We start from the raw sequence: 20,214 nt of genomic DNA, 5'->3' as shown, positions 1-20,214 counted from the left end.
GTGTGCTCCTAACCATCTAACCACAAGTTTGTTCTAAATTTTTGATCTTACTAGATACATCGAGATTAAATGCATTATTACCTTAGTCAACCTTTACATTATGTGATTCCAGAAGAATGTGTATACTACGCCTTGGTTTTCAAATAAGTATAATTCTCCCTGCGATCCATACATACAAGTGTACACGTTTAGACGTGGTCTCCTTCCAGACCCGTCCCAATCTCCCCCACTCGACACCGCGTCCTCCGCTCCGCCGGGTCCCACACGCAAGAACAAACACACGTGCCCCGTACGTCCCATATGACACAAACAAAACAAGTGCGCCTCCCTCCAGACCATCTTCACACCTCTCCCAAGCACACTAGACACCTCGCGCCACAACAAACCTTCGCTTTCCCCTCTCCCCTGTCCGTCCTCCTGCCCTTCTCCAGTTCACACTGCTCTACTCCACCGCACGCACCTACCGACCTACAAAGCTCCATCCACCATAGCTCACACGCACGGCTAGCTCTCTCCCTATCCTCCCCCGACACGCCAAACCAGTCCTTTCACTGCACGGCACGCCGGCCGGCGCACCAACTGCGCCCCTCTTGTCGCCGGCACCTTGCTGCTTGGCGCCAAGAAACGCCGGATGGGCTGCCTGGGGTGGATCAAGAGCCGGAGCTCCCGCAGCGGTCGGCGGGGCTCCTCGGCTCCGGCGACCACGACCACGACAACCACCTCAGCCGTGAGCACGAGCCGCTCCGACGACTCCTCGGGCCCCGCGGGGCGGCGGGCCAGCAAGTCCACGGGCTCCGCCTCGTCCCAGTCCCAGCCCAGCATCTCCTCGCTCTACGAGGAGCGGGGCCACGCCCAGCTGCGCGCCTTCGACTACGACGACCTCCGCAGCGCCACCAGCGACTTCGGCCGCGCGCAGAAGCTCGGCGAGGGGGGGTTCGGCGGCGTCTACAAGGGCTTCGTCCGCCCGCTCGCCGACGGCAACGGCAAGGCCGACAGCCGCGTCGCCGTCGCCGTCAAGCGCCTCAACCAGCGCGGCCTCCAGGTACGTACAACGCTCCCACCGTGCCTGTCTTCTCCCTGTCACTGGATTCTCCACCCTCTTCTGCTCCCCACTGTGATCGATGTGATCCAGCATCCATAGGTGTCGCTGTAGTCGGTCAGGTAAAAGATGCTTAATTTCCTCAAGAAATATTCCAAATAATCCCACAGCTAGTTGGCTCTGCACGGGTGAGGAGAAAGCACCACTGAGCTCAGGACGAGACGAGAGAGCAGTATACTAGAGTGTAGTAGCCCTGCCAAATTTGACCCACTGTATTCTATAATTACCACCATTGAATCGGCCGTTGCAAGTGCGGATAATTGTTTACTGCAAAGCGCCAAAGCGTATGGAAGATCTCGGCCAGGTGTTTTGCGCTTGAACTGGACTCTGGAAACGTTGTTCAAACTTTGTAGTTGGTCCCCATGGAAAGTCCAGCCACGTTAGTTAGTTACTCCTTTTTGAACTGGCACGGAAAGGAGGAGACATTTCTGAGTTGCAGAATGTTCAAATTCGTCCCTTTGATTGCTGTATTTGGCCAAGTTTGACCTTATCTATGTTAGAAACGTCCGTTACCAACATAAAGAATGGAAATGCACGACTTTCAGAGATCACCGACTATTCTACTTCTACGCTTGCAATTGCGCGGTGTCTACTGGTATATCATTAGTGAAATTTACTAAATTGCTAAACTTTATCAGTAATCATTTCCAGGAGCAGTTAAGCTCCTGAGAGGAGATTGCGGTGATTATAGTATCCATGAGAACATACGTGTAATACTTAGTATTTTACCCAAGAAAAGAAAGCAGCCAGACAGAGGGGGAATACATTTTGAACAATGACAACAGGATCCTCTTATATCGCTTTCCTTCAAAACATAATCAATTTTGAAGAGTTGAATAAACATTACAAGTAAACGCTGCCCCTCTAGCACGCAGGAGAAATATGGAGTCAAGAAAAGGATGTGTGTGTCCATTTCGAATAAAAGAAAACCATGTGTACCTAGGGACCTATGTGTACCAGCCTTGCTAGCTTGTACATTCTGCAATGCAGTATGGACTATGGAGTTTGCCCAATGAGAGGAGACCAACTGCTAGAATTAAGTGTTTTTGTGGGCAAATCATCCTGCTGTTCTTAGTTGACTACTATTCACAACGAGACCAAATCTTGTTAGACTCCACTCTGCACTATAGTTTTAAGTTTCTTTAATTGGGTAAGATATTATTGCAATGACTGGGCTACCACTTCTTCTTAGACCAGTTGGAAAGAAGCTTGTTAAAATTACAAGGCATCATTTGAAGTTTCCTAGTCTTCTAGATATATTACTTCACTTTCTAAGACTGCTAGAAGATGTTATCGCCTTGACAGTTTCTTCATTTCCCATCAAATTAATAATCAGCTTTCTATGTTTTTGTATATTAATTTTTTTCTAATTTTCTGTTTCTAACATTTTCATGTTTTTCTTAATGTTCTCCCAGGGACATAAGCAATGGTTGGCTGAAGTACAGTTCCTTGGGGTTCTTGAACACCCAAATCTTGTAAAGCTTCTTGGATATTGTGCTGTTGATGGTGAAAGGGGGCCCCAAAGATTATTGGTCTACGAATTTATGCCCAATAAAAGCTTGGAAGATCACTTGTTCAGCCGAATTCATACTCCTCTCTCATGGAATAGAAGGCTTCAGATAATCTTGGGTGCTGCGGAAGGATTGGCTTACCTGCATGAAGGATTAGAACTTCAGGTATACTTTAAACATCATTGTTCACCTGCTTTCAAGTTCCTTCCGAAAATTCATTTATCATTTTCGCAAGAAATTTCTGGAGTGTCACAACCCTAATATTATGCCGCTAAATCAAACCGATGGCCCCAAAAAAAATCTACAAAGAGGCGGCATGATTTGAATAATGTGCATACGTTGTTACGTAGTGTTCAGTCTACAGAAATTGTTTGCTGTGCCTGTGCATCCAAATCTGATCTATGGAAATTAGAGGAAACTTGGACTGCAAAGTCAATCAGGAAACTTGGACTGCAAAGTCATGAAGATGGATAGGGTAAAGCATGCTAGCAAAAGTCATGTTCAGTTTCCACTTCCCACCAAATGCATGCAAGATTCCAGGCAGCGAACTTTGTTGGAACTTTCTGAAAGCAATTTTTTTTAACATCTGTGGCTTACACGTAGTGAATGTATCCGATTTCTCCTTCATTTGTATCAGTGCTGCTGCATCAAACATTTTAGTCTACTAAGCACTAAGTACTTAGTCAAGAAGGTTCATATGGTTGGTGAATACTAAAGTATACCAGCTGTCGAGGAAAGTAGGAATCATCACATTATTTTTCTCAGAGTACTCATTTTCTCAGGCGTTTCATTAGTGTTCAAGATGTATCTGGACCGCAATAATTTCACAGTATTTAGTCCATATTCTGACGGAATATTAAAAAAAACTTGGCTTTCAAACAGTATTTAGTGGCTCTTGCCTCGCACTGCAGAACTTCCATTCTTCTACAGTATCAGTTTTTCCTCATTTTCAATCTAATAATGTGACCTCCTCAATTTCGCTAGGTAATCTACCGGGACTTCAAAGCGTCGAACGTTTTGCTGGACAAGGACTTCCAAGCAAAGCTATCAGACTTCGGGTTAGCGAGAGAGGGGCCAACAGAAGGCAACACCCATGTCTCAACTGCGGTATGTCGCCATCCTTCTGACCCTGAGATGAGACACTTCAAGTTTTCTGCAACGCATTGCCTGATCCACCTTGCATCCCAAGTTCCCAACTAGGCCTTTGGTTGGCTGACTACCGCCATTAATTGTTGCTGATTGTGTTCGTGATGGCAAGATTATACTCCATTTGTCAATGATGCCCCCTTCTTTTTTTTGCATTTGACTTTCTGAAACATGGTTGCATAAATTTATGTCAGCATGACATACAACATATGAATTATTACATCAAGCTTATTACTGCCAGGTATATATGGCCTGATTTTCTCTCTTCAATCATTTTTTTTCATTTGCTGTTCAGGTTGTGGGGACGCACGGGTATGCTGCGCCGGACTACATCGAGACAGGTCACCTGACGTCAAAGAGCGATGTATGGAGCTTTGGGGTGGTGTTATACGAGATCCTCACAGGGCGGCGGTCACTTGATAGGAACCGGCCGCAGGGTGAACAGAAGTTGCTGGAGTGGGTGGGACAGTTCCCGCCTGACAGCCGCAACTTCCGGATGATCATGGACCCCAAGCTCCGCGGCGAGTACTCCTCGAAGGCGGCCCGGGAGATCGCCAAGCTTGCCCAGAGCTGCCTCCTCAAGAACCCCAAGGAGCGACCCGCCATGAGTGAGGTTGTCGAGGTGCTCAGGCGAGCAGTGCAGGCTGAGCTAGCCTTAGGGGACAAGGCACCCAACACAGGCAACGGAAAGAGGATCGACGTGACACCTCCATCAAAGAGGTGACCGAGAAGTGAGTCGAGGAGAGCTCATGCTCCCTCCCTTTAGGTGAGGTTTACGTATAGTTGTGCGAACCACAATAGTTTAGATGATTTGACTTGGCGGATTGTTGATAGTGCATGTTTTTCCCCTTTCTTTGAGGCTCATTTTGAATGAAGAATCGGTTACCATCGAATCTAAATTTACAAGTCCATATATAAGTACTCTCTCCGTTTCATAGTAAGTGTAGTTTTATCTAGATAAGGATGTATAATGTGTCTACAATCTACATACATCCATGTTTAGTCAAAGCTGCGACACTTATTCTAGCACGGAGGTAATAGCAGGTACAAACATTACATGGAGGACTGATTTCGCAGATAGTTAGATATCCTGCTCTCAAGGTAGGTAAAATTGTATGACCTTCCTGCGTCAAACGCGGCCACTTCTCGCAGGGTCTTCTTCCTCACGTCCACGGCGAGCATCCACGCCCTCCGGTCTGACCCCTTGGCCTTGGCCATGATGTAAACGACATCTTCTTCGTGCAAGCTCAGAGGGGGTTGTTCTCCATGGAGCTTACCCATGTCATGGAGGCGAGGGGGAAGTTCCGGATGAGGCCTGTCGACCGGCACCTTAAAAATGTCGAGCCCACAGTCTTTGAGCCAGCTATGCCATGGGTCGTCTTCCATCTCCCATGCCGCGGCTTTCCAGTATCTCGTAACTAGGGTGGTGGTGCTGCTGATGGCGTGCTGCTTCACCTTGAATCGCATCTCGAAGAACTTGATGCGGCCTTGGACGATGGCGATGTCTCGGACGTCGGATGGAGATCCCTCGCACTCTGTGCTAGGCGACGGCGGCAGCGGGATGTAGCGAAGCATGGCATCATCGTCGTGCACTGCGTGGAGGTCACAGAATAGCATGCCATGCCACAGGTCGACCCATGCCATCGAGCCGCGTTCGCCACCAATGGCAAGCACTTTCATTGGGCGGAAGCCCGCGCGCAAGTACCTCTTTGGCTTGTCCACGCGCATCAGCCTGCTAGTCCACGTCCAGGTCCTCGAGTCGAACAGGTGGAGGTCGAACCGCTTACCGTCGGCACCCTCCACCACCTCGATCGAGGCGACCATGAACTCGCCGCCGCGTAAGCGCAGGATGCCGGCGCAGGAGAGGTGGCGGGGTACACCGAGCAGGCGAAGCGTCGACGCGGCGCCAGCAGCCTGGTAGATGTAGTACTCCATGATGAAACGGGTGGGGAAGGTGTTCTGCCAAGGGTTTATGGGGACTCGCAGCAGGACCAGGTCGTCCGCCGCCGCTAGGACCGTGGGGAAGCCGCGGAACTGGTTGGGCTCCACGCCGTCGCAGTGGACGGTGAAGCAGGAGACGCGCGGAGGGCGCGCCGCCCAGAAGGTCACACGGATGGCATCGCGCCCCGTCGAGAGGCACGCGTTGGCGGTGCTCGCGTTGGTGCGGGCGTCGATGTAGCCCCGGATGTCCAGGAGGATCGACTCGGGAGGCGAGCCTAGGTCTTCCGCGAAGTGGATGGGCGGGCCGGCGTCGCCATCGCCGGCACCCTCTTCTTCCTCCGTGAAGGACTCGCACTCGTCCTCATCTGTGGAGGCGTCGTACTCGTCCTCACTGCCATGCCCCATCCTGATCTCGTCGTCCTCGACGACGGTTAGGGACGAGAGATCGATTCGTCTATCTTCATCCTCCATCTCCATGGGGAAAATCCTCCAGTTCGTGTCCCTGATTTTGTTTATGGAAAATCTTTTGAGGATCCTACCAGATAGGGCTTTCCCTTTTAGACCGTGAAACTCCAAACAAATTAAGGCCCGTCTCCGTGACCAACACGAATTAAGTGCTCGAGTAAATATGGTTCTGAACTTCTAATAATTAATCCAATCCAACTTTTCGGCAGATTGAGAACAATATGTCGGTCGGTTGGTTAAATAGTACTTCACGGCGACTCTAATAATATTGATTTGATACAATAGATAATCCATTAAGTAACCAATTTTTTTTGAGAACACACTACAACGCACAATGCAGACGCTCACAAACACGCACGTACAAACACCCCTATGAACGCACGCACACTCTACCCCTATGAGAACCTCCGAGGGACTGAGCCGACATATCTTGAGGTTGACGAAGTCACTACTGGCGGTTGACGGGCAGGTCACCTACCACTGAAAGCATAGCACCGGTTAAATCCAGGAATAAATCCAGGTAAATGCAAACACTCGTGTTAAATCTAGAACTTGAACCTCGGTGGACTGGTTCCACCATAAGAGACCTAACCACCAGAGTCATGCTCTGTTTGCATTAAGTAACCAATTTTATAAAGTCTGATTTTAAGGTAAATAATTTAAAATTGTGTGAATACAAAAGTTTATATCGCGCCCAGTCTTTTTTTTTGAAAACCCCAATATATTAAAATTAAGCAAGTAGGCCCGCCTCATTAAAAACCTTCCAGCCCCCTTCGGTACACTGAAAGGAAAAGAGTGCGTCAGAAAACCTACTGCTTTGGTCTGGATTACAATCATTCATAAGACTGTGCTTTAAGAAATCTGGCGGTTCTATTCTACATCCCAAGACCTATTCTCATCCTGTATACACCCAAACTTAGCGCAACAGTGAGCCGACATATTGGCCTCACGTCTAACATGAGAAATAGTAAAAGTTTGAAAACCTAAATTATGGTCATAAATCTCCTCTAAAATATGACCAATCAGAGATCGATTGTTTAGTTTGTCTTGCCAATGTTTACACAACGCTTGACAGTCCACTTCAAACTGCACCCTTTCGAAGCCTCTAGCAACAGCAGATAGAACTGCATCTCTCAGGGCCAGCGCTTCAATAGTAAGAGGATCCATAATCCCCGTATAAGTCTTTCACATAGCACGTCTGAAAACAGAACCTGCACGTGCAACAATGCCAACTCCAGCCATACCCGACGAAGACTGAATGACTCCATCCGAGTTGATCTTTATAATACCAGTCGGTGCCTCCTTCCACTTACAAACTGGTATAGGACCCGTAAGAATTGGTTGATCTTGAGGCATTTCCAAATCTAGAAGAGTTTCCTTCACAAACTCTATTGTTTTAGAAGGTTCATAACTTTTTTCGCCATGAGTCACATTATTTCTGGATGTCCAAATCGCGTCCAGTCGGACTCCCCCATACAAGTTCGTCCGGTTGGACCCCTCCCGAGCCCAAGACAGCGAGTTGGTACAGGCGATCGATCCAGAGCAGCCCCGCGTTCCCAACTCCCGGAACCGGAGATGGAGGCGGATGCGCTGCCCGGCTGGCTAGCGGGGATGGAGCTGGCCAGCAGCGGCGAGGTGGCGGCGACCGGCCGAGGGAAGAAGAAGGCGCTCAGGAAGGTCCGCGGCCGCGAGAAGAAGCCCTCCTCGTACAGGAACAATCGCCGGGAGCAGGAACGCGAGGAGTTCATCAAGTTCCTCAGGGAGGAGGTGCCCAGGGAGACGAGGGAGGAGGACTACATCGACGATTACCGCGACCTCTGGGAATGTCTCTTCTCCGACCGCTTCGGTTCCTTCGACGACCAAAGTGAGTGCGTCTCAAATCGCATCTCTCGTGTGTGTTCTCCCCTTCTATTGTTGGCAAATGAAGTGAAGGGGCGTTGTTTCCCTGCACGCAACACTAGTAATGTCAAGTAGGAAACTAGGAACGACAAAACCAAATTATACATTGATTCGATTAGAGACCCTCCTTGAATCGCGTAGGGGAATTAGCCAACCATACCCGTCAATATATATTAGGATGCATGATAACATGGATGAGAAAACTATCAACATTACAAGTATTTACATCTAACTGAATTATCATGATTTTTTCCATTTTGCATGCACGATTGTGGTATGTATAGTCATGCAGTTTTCTGCTGACAAACTCCTAGTATTGCTAGCTAGTATCTAATATTAGTATGGTCACAATTTTGCTTTGTGCAGCGGCTCTTGGCCCCATGCGCCACACGTTCGGACCAATCCCGCTGTATGCCGCTTCCGACTGTACCTTGCAGATCTTCTACATCCGAGTCACCGATATCAGCAAAGGTGGTCTTCAGTGGCCTCTGCATGTCCATGGCTTGGTTGCCGTCAGGGACTCGGTAGATCACAATCGCAACTTCCTCTTCAATCGCACAAGGGATGACTGCCAGACCCTCACCCAAGAGGTGAGCACCATCTATCTAAGTGTGCATGTCTGTTCTTTTCTTCATTCGCCTGCTGCTATCTAGTAGACTATCAATATGGTTGATTAACTGGTGATAATGATGCTTGCAGGATCCATTTTTGATGTTAACTGGTCCATCTCGTGCACTCCTGTTGATCGATCCGATTGGAATTGAAGTTCAGCTCAAAGTAAAGAGCAAAGCAGAGCCTGAAAAGGATGAACTGTTGGCTTTCAGGGTCTTCGACTACCACAAAGCTTATCATTCTGATGAGGTGGAATCTCCACGGATCCTTTGCAAGCGCTGCACGATTGAGTTCGCATACGCGCCGCTGCTTCCTTCAGTTGAGGCCACCGTCACCGTCCAAGTTGTCATGGGTCATGGGATGATCGTTTCCAGGGAGTTGTCACCTGCCGTACTACCAGATTGAAAAAGGGGAGATGGTGTTGCTTGACTCTCAAGATGGAAAAATGCCTGTCAATTCGGATGGTGTGATGGAGCTTTCAAGGCGTGTTGTTTCTGTAGAAGAAAGGGGACAGCTGTTAGTTTCCGTGCTGACCCGTCCGATGGGGAGTGTGGAAGGTTTGATTGCAACCGAGGATACCGCTGTCTTTACACAGATGAACGCCGGCACAAGCGGTGGCACGTGCCATCTTGGTTTCTGCAAGATGCAAGTTACTGTTGCTTGGTCCCTTCTTTCTACCCTGGAAGACATGTGGCTTGCTGCGGAACACGGTGTACCTTGAGGGTTTTGTGGATTGTTTCGACTATTTTGGCCTTTTGAGTGGTGTATCTGCTGAAACGTGCTGGTAATACAAGGACAGAACGCACGCCTAGGTGTATGCAGGAGTTAAGAACAGAATCACAGAAGGCCTTGAAGATGACGTGTATCACATTTTGAACTTTGTTGAAACAGGTAAAATTGAGTCTTTTGTACCGCCGCTGGTGTTTACATATACTGCATGCTGCTACCTAGCTTAATTAGCTAGGGACTGACAAGAAAATTCTATTTTTCATAGACGACCGGAGCAGAGGGCTGGGAGCAGTGCATGTCCACCCTAGAGCCAATTGTTGCACAGACATTGCGGTGATTCAGGTCTGATAATTCACAGTGGGGATATAGGATGACATCAAAAACTGATTCGGGTTTTTAGGCAATTCTTGTTTGGAGAAATGCCCCCAATCCAAACATGCACTGAGTTTCTCTCGTACCTGGAACTGTGATGGAACTTCCCACCTCATATAGGACCACGGCCGAGGACTTTGTATGTTCATTACATCTACTATCTGTAACACTGTCATCTGGATCTGAATTTCTTGTCACGTCATGATTGTTGCCGTGAACACGCTAGTTTGTAGCCATGGTCTGTTTGAAGAATACATAACCTAGATAGACTGAACCAGTTCTTATGAAGTTCCTGAACATGGGGGTGTCTAATTCTTCAGTTATGACAGATCACAGCGACTCCCAGATACCTTGCCCATATTACATGAAGTGTATGCACTCACCAATCCCTAACATCACCTCCTCATAATATTCCCTGTACGATGAGGATTGCTGCCTGGCCTCTGGAATTGCCACGTCAGCTAATTACTATGAACACTTTGAAAATGTGACCAGCATACAATATATCACATTAACATTAACAATTGCATGACTGTCAAGACAATGTGTTTATACCACAGAAACAAGAAAGGAACTAAGGGAGTATGAAACCAACACATCAGTTTTAGCCATCAAGCAAAAAATCCCGGAACCAGAGTAGGGTCTCCAGGACGGGGATAAGAGGGTGATATTCTTGATGAGCACCAAAAGGATCTCATGTTCACCAACTTTGTCCGCTTGCAATGAGGGTAAGTCAAAACCAACAATATCTGGAAAAAAAAAACACCAACACAATAGAACAAATTATACATTTGAACTCAGCCAGAGTCAGCAGCATTCCCTTTGTACATGTCACCTGCTTGTGTAACTGAACGTCTGCTAGAAAGTTTTAGTTGTGGCCTCTCCGCCAAGTCAGGCTCTTGGCTCTGAGAAGAGTGATGTTGTTGACGCTGCAGTCGACATGCTTGCAGCCCCTTTTGGTGATGGGGTTGCTATGTCAGGGTTACTGCCTACGGTGCCCGGTGCCATCGTTGGTAGAGAGGTTTGTGATTTTCTTGCCACGTTAGCTACTGCATACCCTGGATCCACAGTTGTTTGATGGGCCCCCAAATGTCACCGGCAGTCTTTGTTGGCGCGGTGCTGGAGTGTTGGGTAGTGAGTGTTTGTCGAGTCACATTGTGGTCTCTTGTGTTCGCTTGAGTGGATGGGATTTTGTTGTCCGGGTCTCTTGTTAGACTTGGTTGAGGGCGTGTGTACGTGTTGCTTGTGTGGGCTTGGTTGTGTGGTTGTAGGTTTTTGCCCGATTTTCTCCTAAAAACTAAACACCTTCTTCTTAATTAATGAATGAGGCAAAGCTTTTGTCTCGGTTTAAAAAAAAAAGAATCAACCGGCATTCCCTTTGTACATGTTACCTGCTTGTGTAAGCAGCAGTCCTTCTAAACTTCCATCAAGAAATAAAAATCGTCTACTAGCTCCGGGTTTATATTTTGCCGATATAATAATAACCGGGGTAAAAAATAGAACCGCCTCCACGAACGGGTGTCCCTCTTATCTGGTTTAAGCGGAGCTTTTGATCATCTCCGCATACCTCCAGCAGCAAATGGGCTTGGCCCATTAGTGGTTTTAAAGATGTGCCCACTGTTTTGTCGATGGATTTCGGTGTTGTTCGTTTTCGACTGGTTTATTCTTTTCTCTCGACAGCTCCCAAGCTAAATTTTTTGATTCTATAAATATTTAAATTTGAAAAATGATTAGATTTAAAAAAATCAATTTTAAAAATTCAGCTTAAAAAATTCAATTTTAAAAATTCAGCTTAAAAAAGGGAGTTTTACCGAGAGCTCATGAATTATATTTTTGAACGGGCCAAGTGGATCATTCAAATCAAAGCAATTGCAATAGTTGTAACCAATGCAACCCTAATCGGAATCGGTTTGGCTCCCATGTGGTCGAGCACAAATTCATGGAAAGCCAAAGATTATTTTCATCTCCGCAAGATATGAAGAGGGGCTGTTAATAGTACCGTCTTGAACTCAACTATATGTGGTGGGCATGTACTAGCCGATTTTGAAAAGCAGGATGAAGGAATTAGAATAGGACTTGGAATCATTTTTGCATGTTTCAACCCATTCTTTTGGGCCCAATATGTGAATGGCCAAAGGACCATTGATCACATGACTTTTACCATCATAAACCTCAATTTTCCCTATGCCAAACCTAGAATTGCAACTAAATCCCTGTAATTTTTTGGAAGTCAGGTCATAGAGGTGGCAGGGTACACCGAGCAGGCGAAGCGTCGACGTGGCGCCTGCGGCCTGGTAGATGTAGTACTCCATGATGAAACGGGTGGGGAAGGTGTTTTGCGAAGGGTTTATGGGGACTCGCAGCAGGATCAGGTCGTCCGCGGCCGCTAGGACCGTGGGGAAGCCGTGGAACTGGTTGGGCTTCACGCCGTCGCAGTGGACGGTGAAGCAGGAGACACGAGGCGGGCGCGCCGCCCAGAAGGTCACACGGATGGCATCGCGCCCCGTCGAGAGGCACGCGTTGGCGGTGCTCGCGTTGGTGCGGGAGTCAATGTAGCCCCGGATGTCCAGGAGGATCGACTCGGGAGGCGAGCCTAGGTCTTCGGCGAAGTGGATGGGCGGACCGGCGTCCGCATCGTCGTCATCCTCTTCTTCCTCCGTGAAGGACTCGCCCTCGTCTGTAGAGGTGTCGTACTCCTCCACCCTGTCATGCTCCATTGTGAACTCATCGGAATCGTAGTTGTCCACGACGGTAAGGGCCGAGAGATCGATTGGACTATCTTCATCCTCTATCTCCATGGGGAAGTCCTCGAGTTCGTGTCCCTAATTTTGTTTATGGAGAAAATCTTTTTGATGAGGGTTCTACGAGATGGGGCTTTCCTTTTAGACCGTGAGACTCCGAACACAGGCCCGTCTCCGAGACCAACACGAAAAAGTGTTCTATCAAATCGCTAACCGAGATGAAATAGGTCTGTCTACTCATATGGCTCTCGCCAATATGAAGGCGATCTAGGTTTCGGCGGCGCCGACGCTGGCGTCGCGTTCGGCACTGGCTCATCAGCTGAGAGCATCTCCAGCAGACTCCCAAAAGCCTAAATCCCAAATGGAGGTTTCCATGCTACCCAAACGCGTTTTTGGGTCCAAAAAAATAGCAGTGCAGACGCGCCAAACATGACTCGCATAACAGCATATTCAGGAATATGTTGTTAAGCGGACGCGTTTAGCGCGTCCGGGCTGCGCGGCCGTTTTTAAGCCCGCAAGCAAAAAATCGAAAACAAAGGATTTATGCAAATCATGCGCTAATTCTCAATGCAGCAACATAATCATACAAAATAGATTGTTCAAAGTACTCAATCATACATGAAATATGGCACCAAATAGGAAGTGATCACGCATCACCGCCGGTTGCCGGCGCATCGACAACTTCACCACTCGTCGTAGCATCTTCACCTCCGACATTCATCATGGCAGCCATGGTAGCGCGTGCAGCTTCCCTCCTTCGCGCCAAAGATCCGCGTCTTCATAAGCTTCCACCACTCAAGGCTTGCCTCATCCACGCTAGCATAGTATTATATAAAAGTATCATGTGTATGATACTACTATATGTTACTATGTCTATAATGCATGGTATCATGTACTACTCCCTCTCTCACAGTTTATTAGGCGTGCGCGTACCCCTAGGTCGCAAATTTGATCAAGTTAGCATTAGTTATATGTTACAAAAATTATATCATTAGAAAGTTTAGATGTTCTATTTTCTAATGATATAATTTTTATATTATATAATTTAAATTATATAGGTTAAATTAATGACCTAGGGATATGAGGAAGACTAGTAAAGTGAGACGGATGGAGTATTATCATAATCTTCTTATTTTTTTTTCGAAATGGGGGCTGACCCCGGCCTCTGCATCAATCGATGCACGCAGCCCTCTTTTATTACCCAGATGACATAATCCTTAGTTTTACAATTCACGAATCACAAAGCGTGTATACAAAAACTAGCCAATAAAAAATAAGAGAGACTCGTTTATACATCTGAAAGTCGTTTAACAGGACGCCAACCATCCTGGTTGTATATAGCCCGTGCCACCGCATCCAGCCGGCGGCATCCAGCATGCATAGGCTCGCGTTGCGTCTCCGGCAGTAAAAGAGACCATTCGTGGATCCAGTGTGAGACCATACGGGTAACCTGTAAAAATTTTGAGTTCGTACTCTTGTTAAAGACAATATCATTGTGGCAGTTCCATATAGCCCACATGAGCGCGCAAAACCCAATTCTAATTCTGAACTTGGACACTTTGTCAACTCCGTTTAACCAATTTCCAAACATATTTGTAATATTTGTTGGAGGAACAATATTGAAAGTGAACTGAATAACTCTCCAAATAAGTTTAGCGAAGGGACAATCAAAGAACAGATGATTGATTGATTCCGATGAATCACAGAACGCACATTTCATGCAACCATTCCAATTTCGGCGAGCTAAATTATCTTTAGTGAGTACAACTTTTCTATGAAGAAACCACATAAAAATCTTGACTTTCAGTGGTATCTTAAGTTTCCAAATATATTTACGAAGATAGATCATATGACCGTTCATATAATCTTCATACATGGATTTTACCGTGAAAGATCCAGACGTTGTTAACTTCCATACAAAAATATCCTTCTCCTCTGATAAGGTTACAAGAATAAGGCGTTGGACCAACGCAATCCAAGCATCCCACTTGTTTCCTGTCAAAGTCCTTCTAAACTCTATATTCAGAGGTGTATTTGAAAGAACATCGGTGACTAAAACATTTTTTCGTCGGACAATATTATACAACGAAGGATATTGGGACGCCAAAGGAGCATCGCCCAGCCAAATGTCTTCCCAAAAGCGTACTTGCTGGCCATTCCCAATTGTGAACGAACCTCGTGAGAAGAAATCGTCTTTCACTCCCATGAGTCCTTTCCAAAAGGGAGAGTCGGTTGGTTTCGCAGTCACTTGTGACAAAGTCTTGTTCTTGAGGTATTTATTGTGTAAAAGTTCTTGCCAAACTCCTTCTTCATTCAGAAGTTTATATAACCATTTACTTAACAAACATCTGTTTTTCAGTTCCAAAACCTCCACCCCCAACCCCCCTTGCTCCTTGGGTCTACAAATAATGTTCCATTTAGTCAATCTATACTTTCGTTTTAGCTGATCGTTCTACCAAAAAAAAACGAGATCGATAAAAGTCTAATCTTTTCCTAACCCCTTTGGGTATTTCAAAAAAGATAGCATGAACATCGGTAGACTTGTTAGCACTGAATTTATCAAGACCAGCCTATCTCCGTATGAAAGAAGCTTGCCTTGCCAGCACCCCAATTTACGTTCGAAGCGAGTTTCAACTGAACTCCATTCCTTGTTCAATAATCGTCTATAATGAATTGGGATGCCCAGATAATTAAAAGGAAGTGCCCCAGATTCGCAGCCAAAAATCTGCTTGTACTAGTCTTCCACTTCTTTCGCCTTACCGAAGCAAAAAATTTCACTCTTGTGAAAATTTATTTTTAGCCCAGATAAATGTTCAAAGATACAAAGTATGAGCTTCATGTTAACGGCCTTCTCAAGGTCGTGCTCCATGAATAAAATTGTATCATCGGCATATTGTAAAATAGAGACTCCTCCCTCTACTAAGTGAGGTACAAGTCCCCCTACTTGGCCATCTTCTTTCGCTCGAGCGATTAAAATAGCCAACATGTCCGCAACAATATTAAAAAGAATCGGAGACGGGGGGTCACCTTGTATTAGTCCTTTCATAGTTTGGAAATAATGGCCAATGTCGTCATTAACCCGTATTCCCACAGATCCTCCCTCAACAAAAGTACTTATCAAATGACACCATTTTTGGGAGAATCCTTTCATACGCAAGGTTTGTTGGAGAAAAGACCACTTAACCTTATCGTAGGCTTTTTCAAAATCAATTTTGAAGAGTACACCATCCATTTTCTTCCGATGAAGTTCATGGATGGTTTCATGCAACACTACTACTCCTTCTAGAATATGTCTCCCCGGCATAAAAGCTGTCTGGGTAGGTTTTATCACCTTGGGTGCAACACTTGTAATTCTATTAGTGCCTACTTTCGTAAAAATCTTAAAGCGTACATTAAGTAGGCATATCGGTCTATATTGTTGAATTTGTGTTGCATTCTCTTTCTTCGGTATCAACGTAATGATTCCAAAATTGAGTTTGTAAAGCGGCAACTCGCCGTGTTGCAATTGTACAAACAAAGCCATAAGGTCATTTTTAAGCACCTCCCAAAAGCATTGATAAAATTCAGCCGTGGACCCATCTGGTCCGAAGCTTTATTATGTTCCATTTCCATAATAGCATCTAACACTTCCTTCTCGGTGAAGGCAGCAGTTAGAATTATATTCTCCTCATGAGTTACTCTAGTAATATCCGCAACGAAATTCTCTCTCATAGTAAAATTATTTTTAGCCGGTACTCCAAATAACTTCTTATAGAAATCAGATATGTATATTCTAAGGTTTTCCTCACCAATAATTGTCCCTTCTTCTTGCTCTAATTGGAAAATTCGCTTCTTTCTATATCTACCATTAGCCATTAGGTGAAAATATTTCGTATTATTTCCACCTTCTTGGATAAATTTAACTTTAGCACGTTGAGCCCACTTTGATTCCTCATCACGTCTCAGCTTTCCGATCTTATCATTTGCACTCCTTAGCATCTTACTCTCTGTTTCATTAAGGGGTGATGATTCCGCCTTAATATCAAGATCATCAATAATTTTAGTAAGTCTGCCTCTCTCTTTTTTATACTCTCCCCACTTTTATTCTTCGCCCATCCGCGAAGAAACCGTCTCAAATGTCTAATTTTTTTTGCCAAGTATCAATGGGACTGTAGTCGTTTGCCACAGATTCCCACTCATTTTTAACCAATTGAAAAAAACCTTCTTCCCTTAGCCATGATAATTCAAAGGAAAAGAGAGCCGTATTACCTAAATGGGCATGATCTCCTGAATCAAGCAAAAGAGGTGTGTGATCCGATCCCGTACGGGTCAGTGCGCGCACAGAAGTTAACGGAAATTTTTGTTCCCACTCTATACTAGCTAGCACACGATCTAACTTTTCGTAGGTGGGATTTTCACGACGACTCGCCCAAGTGAACTGTCGTCCCGACAAAATCAACTCGCGCAGGTTAAGTGAACCTATGATTGCATTGAAGACAAACGGCCACTCTGCATTATAATTTCCGTTATTTTTCTCTAATGGACTTCGAATATTATTAAAATCTCCACCTACAAGCAAAGGTGTTCCTGGACTATCACACAATCTAACTAACTCAGCCAAAAAGGCTGCTTTGTGTGCCTCCTGAGCTGCCCTGTATACAGTCACAAAGGATCATTTAAAACCATATTTTTTTGATCGCAAATTCAAACGCACTAAAAAACACCATAGTCAACGTCTTTGACTAAGAGTGTTTCAGCGTTAATCCCCACTAGGATTCCGCCAGACCTTCCGTGTGAAGGTAAGCAGAACCAGATAAAGTCCTTGCCAGCCGAGAGATTTGTAAGAAAGGAAGCCGAAAAATCCCTCCTTCCAGTCTCAAGAATAGCGACTATATCTAGATTTTGTTCCCTAATATTTTCATGAATAATAGAATGCTTGCCAGTATCTCTAATGCGTTCACTATTCCAAATAAAAGCTTTCATTTTTTTAAAAGTCTAAATTTTTAATTTTCCGAATCCTCGAGCTTCTACGAACTATCGGTTTTTCCACTACTACTTTCTCACTAACTCTAGTCTTTCTCTTTGCTACTCCTTTGGCCTTCACCTCTAAAAAATCATGGCATGTCTGGTCCGTATGACCATCCTCCAGACCTATCATATCATTCTCAGCAAGGTCTTCGTCTGTCAGGTCTTCACAAAGACCAGAAACTTTGGAAACAAACAAATTTTGTGGATCTGTATCGTCTACACTATTTTTTTTTTATTTAGAATAACCAACTCTCGCTGATGTTCCACTTCTTTGATATCTCTAACAGAAGACAATGCAGCTACAGAAGAATTCCCAAGCGAAACCCCTAACTTACTCTTCTTATATTAATTGATTTATAGAATCTCGATGCAGATCTATGTACAAGATGTATTTGAGATTAAATTTTCTAGTACTACGAGCTATGATACGATATCTACCTATGATACTACAATCCTCTCTTTTATCTGTAATTGTATTATAACATTAGCTTTTTTGCATGCATGAGATGCATGATACTATCTATGATACTTTTATTGTGGGTAGTCTTAGTGGAAACCCATGTTTCTTAGAGAACCTTTGATGTTTCCTCCATATGAATTTTAGTTTTAGTTTTCACCAAAGCTTCACTGCAAAGTTTTGCTAAATACAAATGCTCATTTCTGTTTTTCTGATTTTATATGTAAGATCCATTAAAAATACATTTTTCCAACATGTAAGGCCACTGACACTAATTGAGTAAAATCGATTGTATTTTTTTTATCTAGAAGGTGAGTTTGTGTCCTGACATATAAAAGCGGAGGGAGTAATAAAATTATCAATGTCTGCAATACCAAATACATATAAAAATAACGATTAGGTAAAAAAATGTATATTTCCCAACGACTCTAATAATATTGATTTGATACAATAGATATTCCATTTAGTGTTCCCTAAAAAAAAAGATATTCCATTTAGTAACCAATCTTATAGTCTGATTTTGAGATAAAATAATTTAAAAATTACATCAATCTTACTACTGCCTGGTATATGGCCTGATTTTCTCTCTTCAATCATTTTTTTCATTTGTTGGTCAGGTTGTGGGGACACACGGGTATGCTGCACCGGACTACATCGAGACAGGCCACCTGACGGCAAAGAGCGATGTATGGAGCTTTGGGGTGGTGTTATACGAGATCCTCACAGGGCGGCGGTCACTTGATAGGAATCAGCCGCAGGGTGAACAGAAGTTGCTGGAGTGGGTGGGACAGTTCCCGCCTGATAGCCGCGACTTCCCCATGATCATGGACCCCAAGCTCCGCGGCGAGTACTCCTCGAAGGCGACCTGGGAGATCGCCAAGCTCGCCCAGAGATGCCTCCTCAAGAACCTCAAGGAGCGGCCCGCCATGAGCGAGGTTGTCGAGGTGCTCAGGCGAGCCGTGCAGGTCGAGCTAGCCTGTGGGGACAAGGCACCCATCACAGGCAACGGGAAGAGGATCGATGTGACACCTCCATCAAAGAGGTGATCGAGAAGTGAGTTGAGGAGAGCTCATGCATGCTCCCTCCCTTTAGGTGAGTGATACGTCTCCGACGTATCGATAATTTCTTATGTTTCATGCCACATTATTGATGATATCTACATGTTTTATACACATTATATGTCGTATTTATGCATTTTCCGGCACTAACCTATTAACAAGATGCTGAAGAGCCGATTCTTTGTTTTCTGCTGTTTTTGGTTTCAGAAATCCTAGTAAGGAAATATTCTCGGAATTGGACGAAATCAACGCCCAGGGGCCTATTTTTACACGAAGCTTCCAGAAGACCGAGAGGGAAAGGAAGTGGGGCCACGAGGCGCCGACACAATAGGGCGGCGCGGCCCAGGCCCTGGCCGCGCCGGCCTAGCGTGTGGGGCCCTCGTGTGGCCCCCTGCGTTGCCCTTCCGCCTACTTAAAGCCTCCGTCGCGAAACCCCCAGTACCGAGAGCCACGATACGGAAAACCTTCCAGAGACGCCGCCGCCGCCAATCCCATCTCGGGGGATTCAGGAGATCGCCTCCGGCACCCTGCCGGAGAGGGGAATCATCTCCCGGAGGACTCTTCATCGCCATGATCGCCTCCGGAGTGATGAGTGAGTAGTTCACCCCTGGACTATGGGTCCATAGCAGTAGCTAGATGGTCGTCTTCTCCTTATGTGCTTCATTGTTGGATCTTGTGAGCTGCCTAACATGATCAAGATCATCTATCTGTAATGCTATATGTTGTGTTTGTCGGGATCCGATGGATAGAGAATACTATGGTATGGTGATTATCAATCTATTACCTATGTGTTGTTTATGATCTTGCATGCTCTCCGTTATTAGTAGAGGCTCTGGCCAAGTTTTTGCTCTTAACTCCAAGAGGAAGTATTTATACTCGATAGTGGGTTCATGCCTCCATTAAATCTGGGACAGTGACAGAAAGTTCTAAGGTTGTGGATGTGCTGTTGCCACTAGGGATAAAACATTGATGCTATATCCAAGGATGTAGTTATTGATTACATTACGCACCATACTTAATGCAATTGTTTGTTGTTTGCAACTTAATACTGGAAGGGGTTCGGATGATAACCTGAAGGTGGACTTTTTAGGCATAGATGCATGCTGGATAGCGGTCTATGTACTTTGTCGTAATGCCCTGATTAAATCTCACTATATTTATCATATCATGTATGTGC

The 20,214-nt window shown here is 45.4% G+C and overlaps 1 protein-coding gene and 1 pseudogene across 2 annotated transcripts; both read left to right on the top strand.

Annotated features, from left to right (window-relative positions):
- Positions 1-340: 340 nt before the first annotated feature.
- LOC127302609 (probable serine/threonine-protein kinase PBL19) lies at positions 341-19,048 on the top strand. Of its 2 annotated transcripts, none has more exons than XM_071820397.1 (4): positions 341-1,042; positions 2,515-2,775; positions 3,595-3,717; positions 18,597-19,048. In XM_071820397.1, exons 1-4 carry the CDS (start codon positions 632-634, stop codon positions 19,023-19,025), a joined length of 1,224 nt encoding a protein of 407 aa, XP_071676498.1. In that variant the 5' UTR covers positions 341-631; the 3' UTR covers positions 19,026-19,048. The 2 variants fall into 2 exon arrangements, with proteins under 2 accessions (XP_071676498.1, XP_051189061.1); XM_051333101.2 differs by lacking the exon at positions 18,597-19,048 and adding an exon at positions 4,052-4,649 and having other exon boundaries at positions 352-1,042.
- LOC127302608 (uncharacterized) lies at positions 7,520-10,023 on the top strand (annotated as a pseudogene).
- Positions 19,049-20,214: the final 1,166 nt, after the last annotated feature.

This window comes from Lolium perenne, chromosome 5 (assembly GCF_019359855.2).
Source record: "Lolium perenne isolate Kyuss_39 chromosome 5, Kyuss_2.0, whole genome shotgun sequence".
NCBI lineage: Eukaryota > Viridiplantae > Streptophyta > Magnoliopsida > Poales > Poaceae > Lolium > Lolium perenne.
Note: the sequence above shows the minus strand (reverse complement) of the source record. Positions and strands in the feature narration are given on the sequence as shown.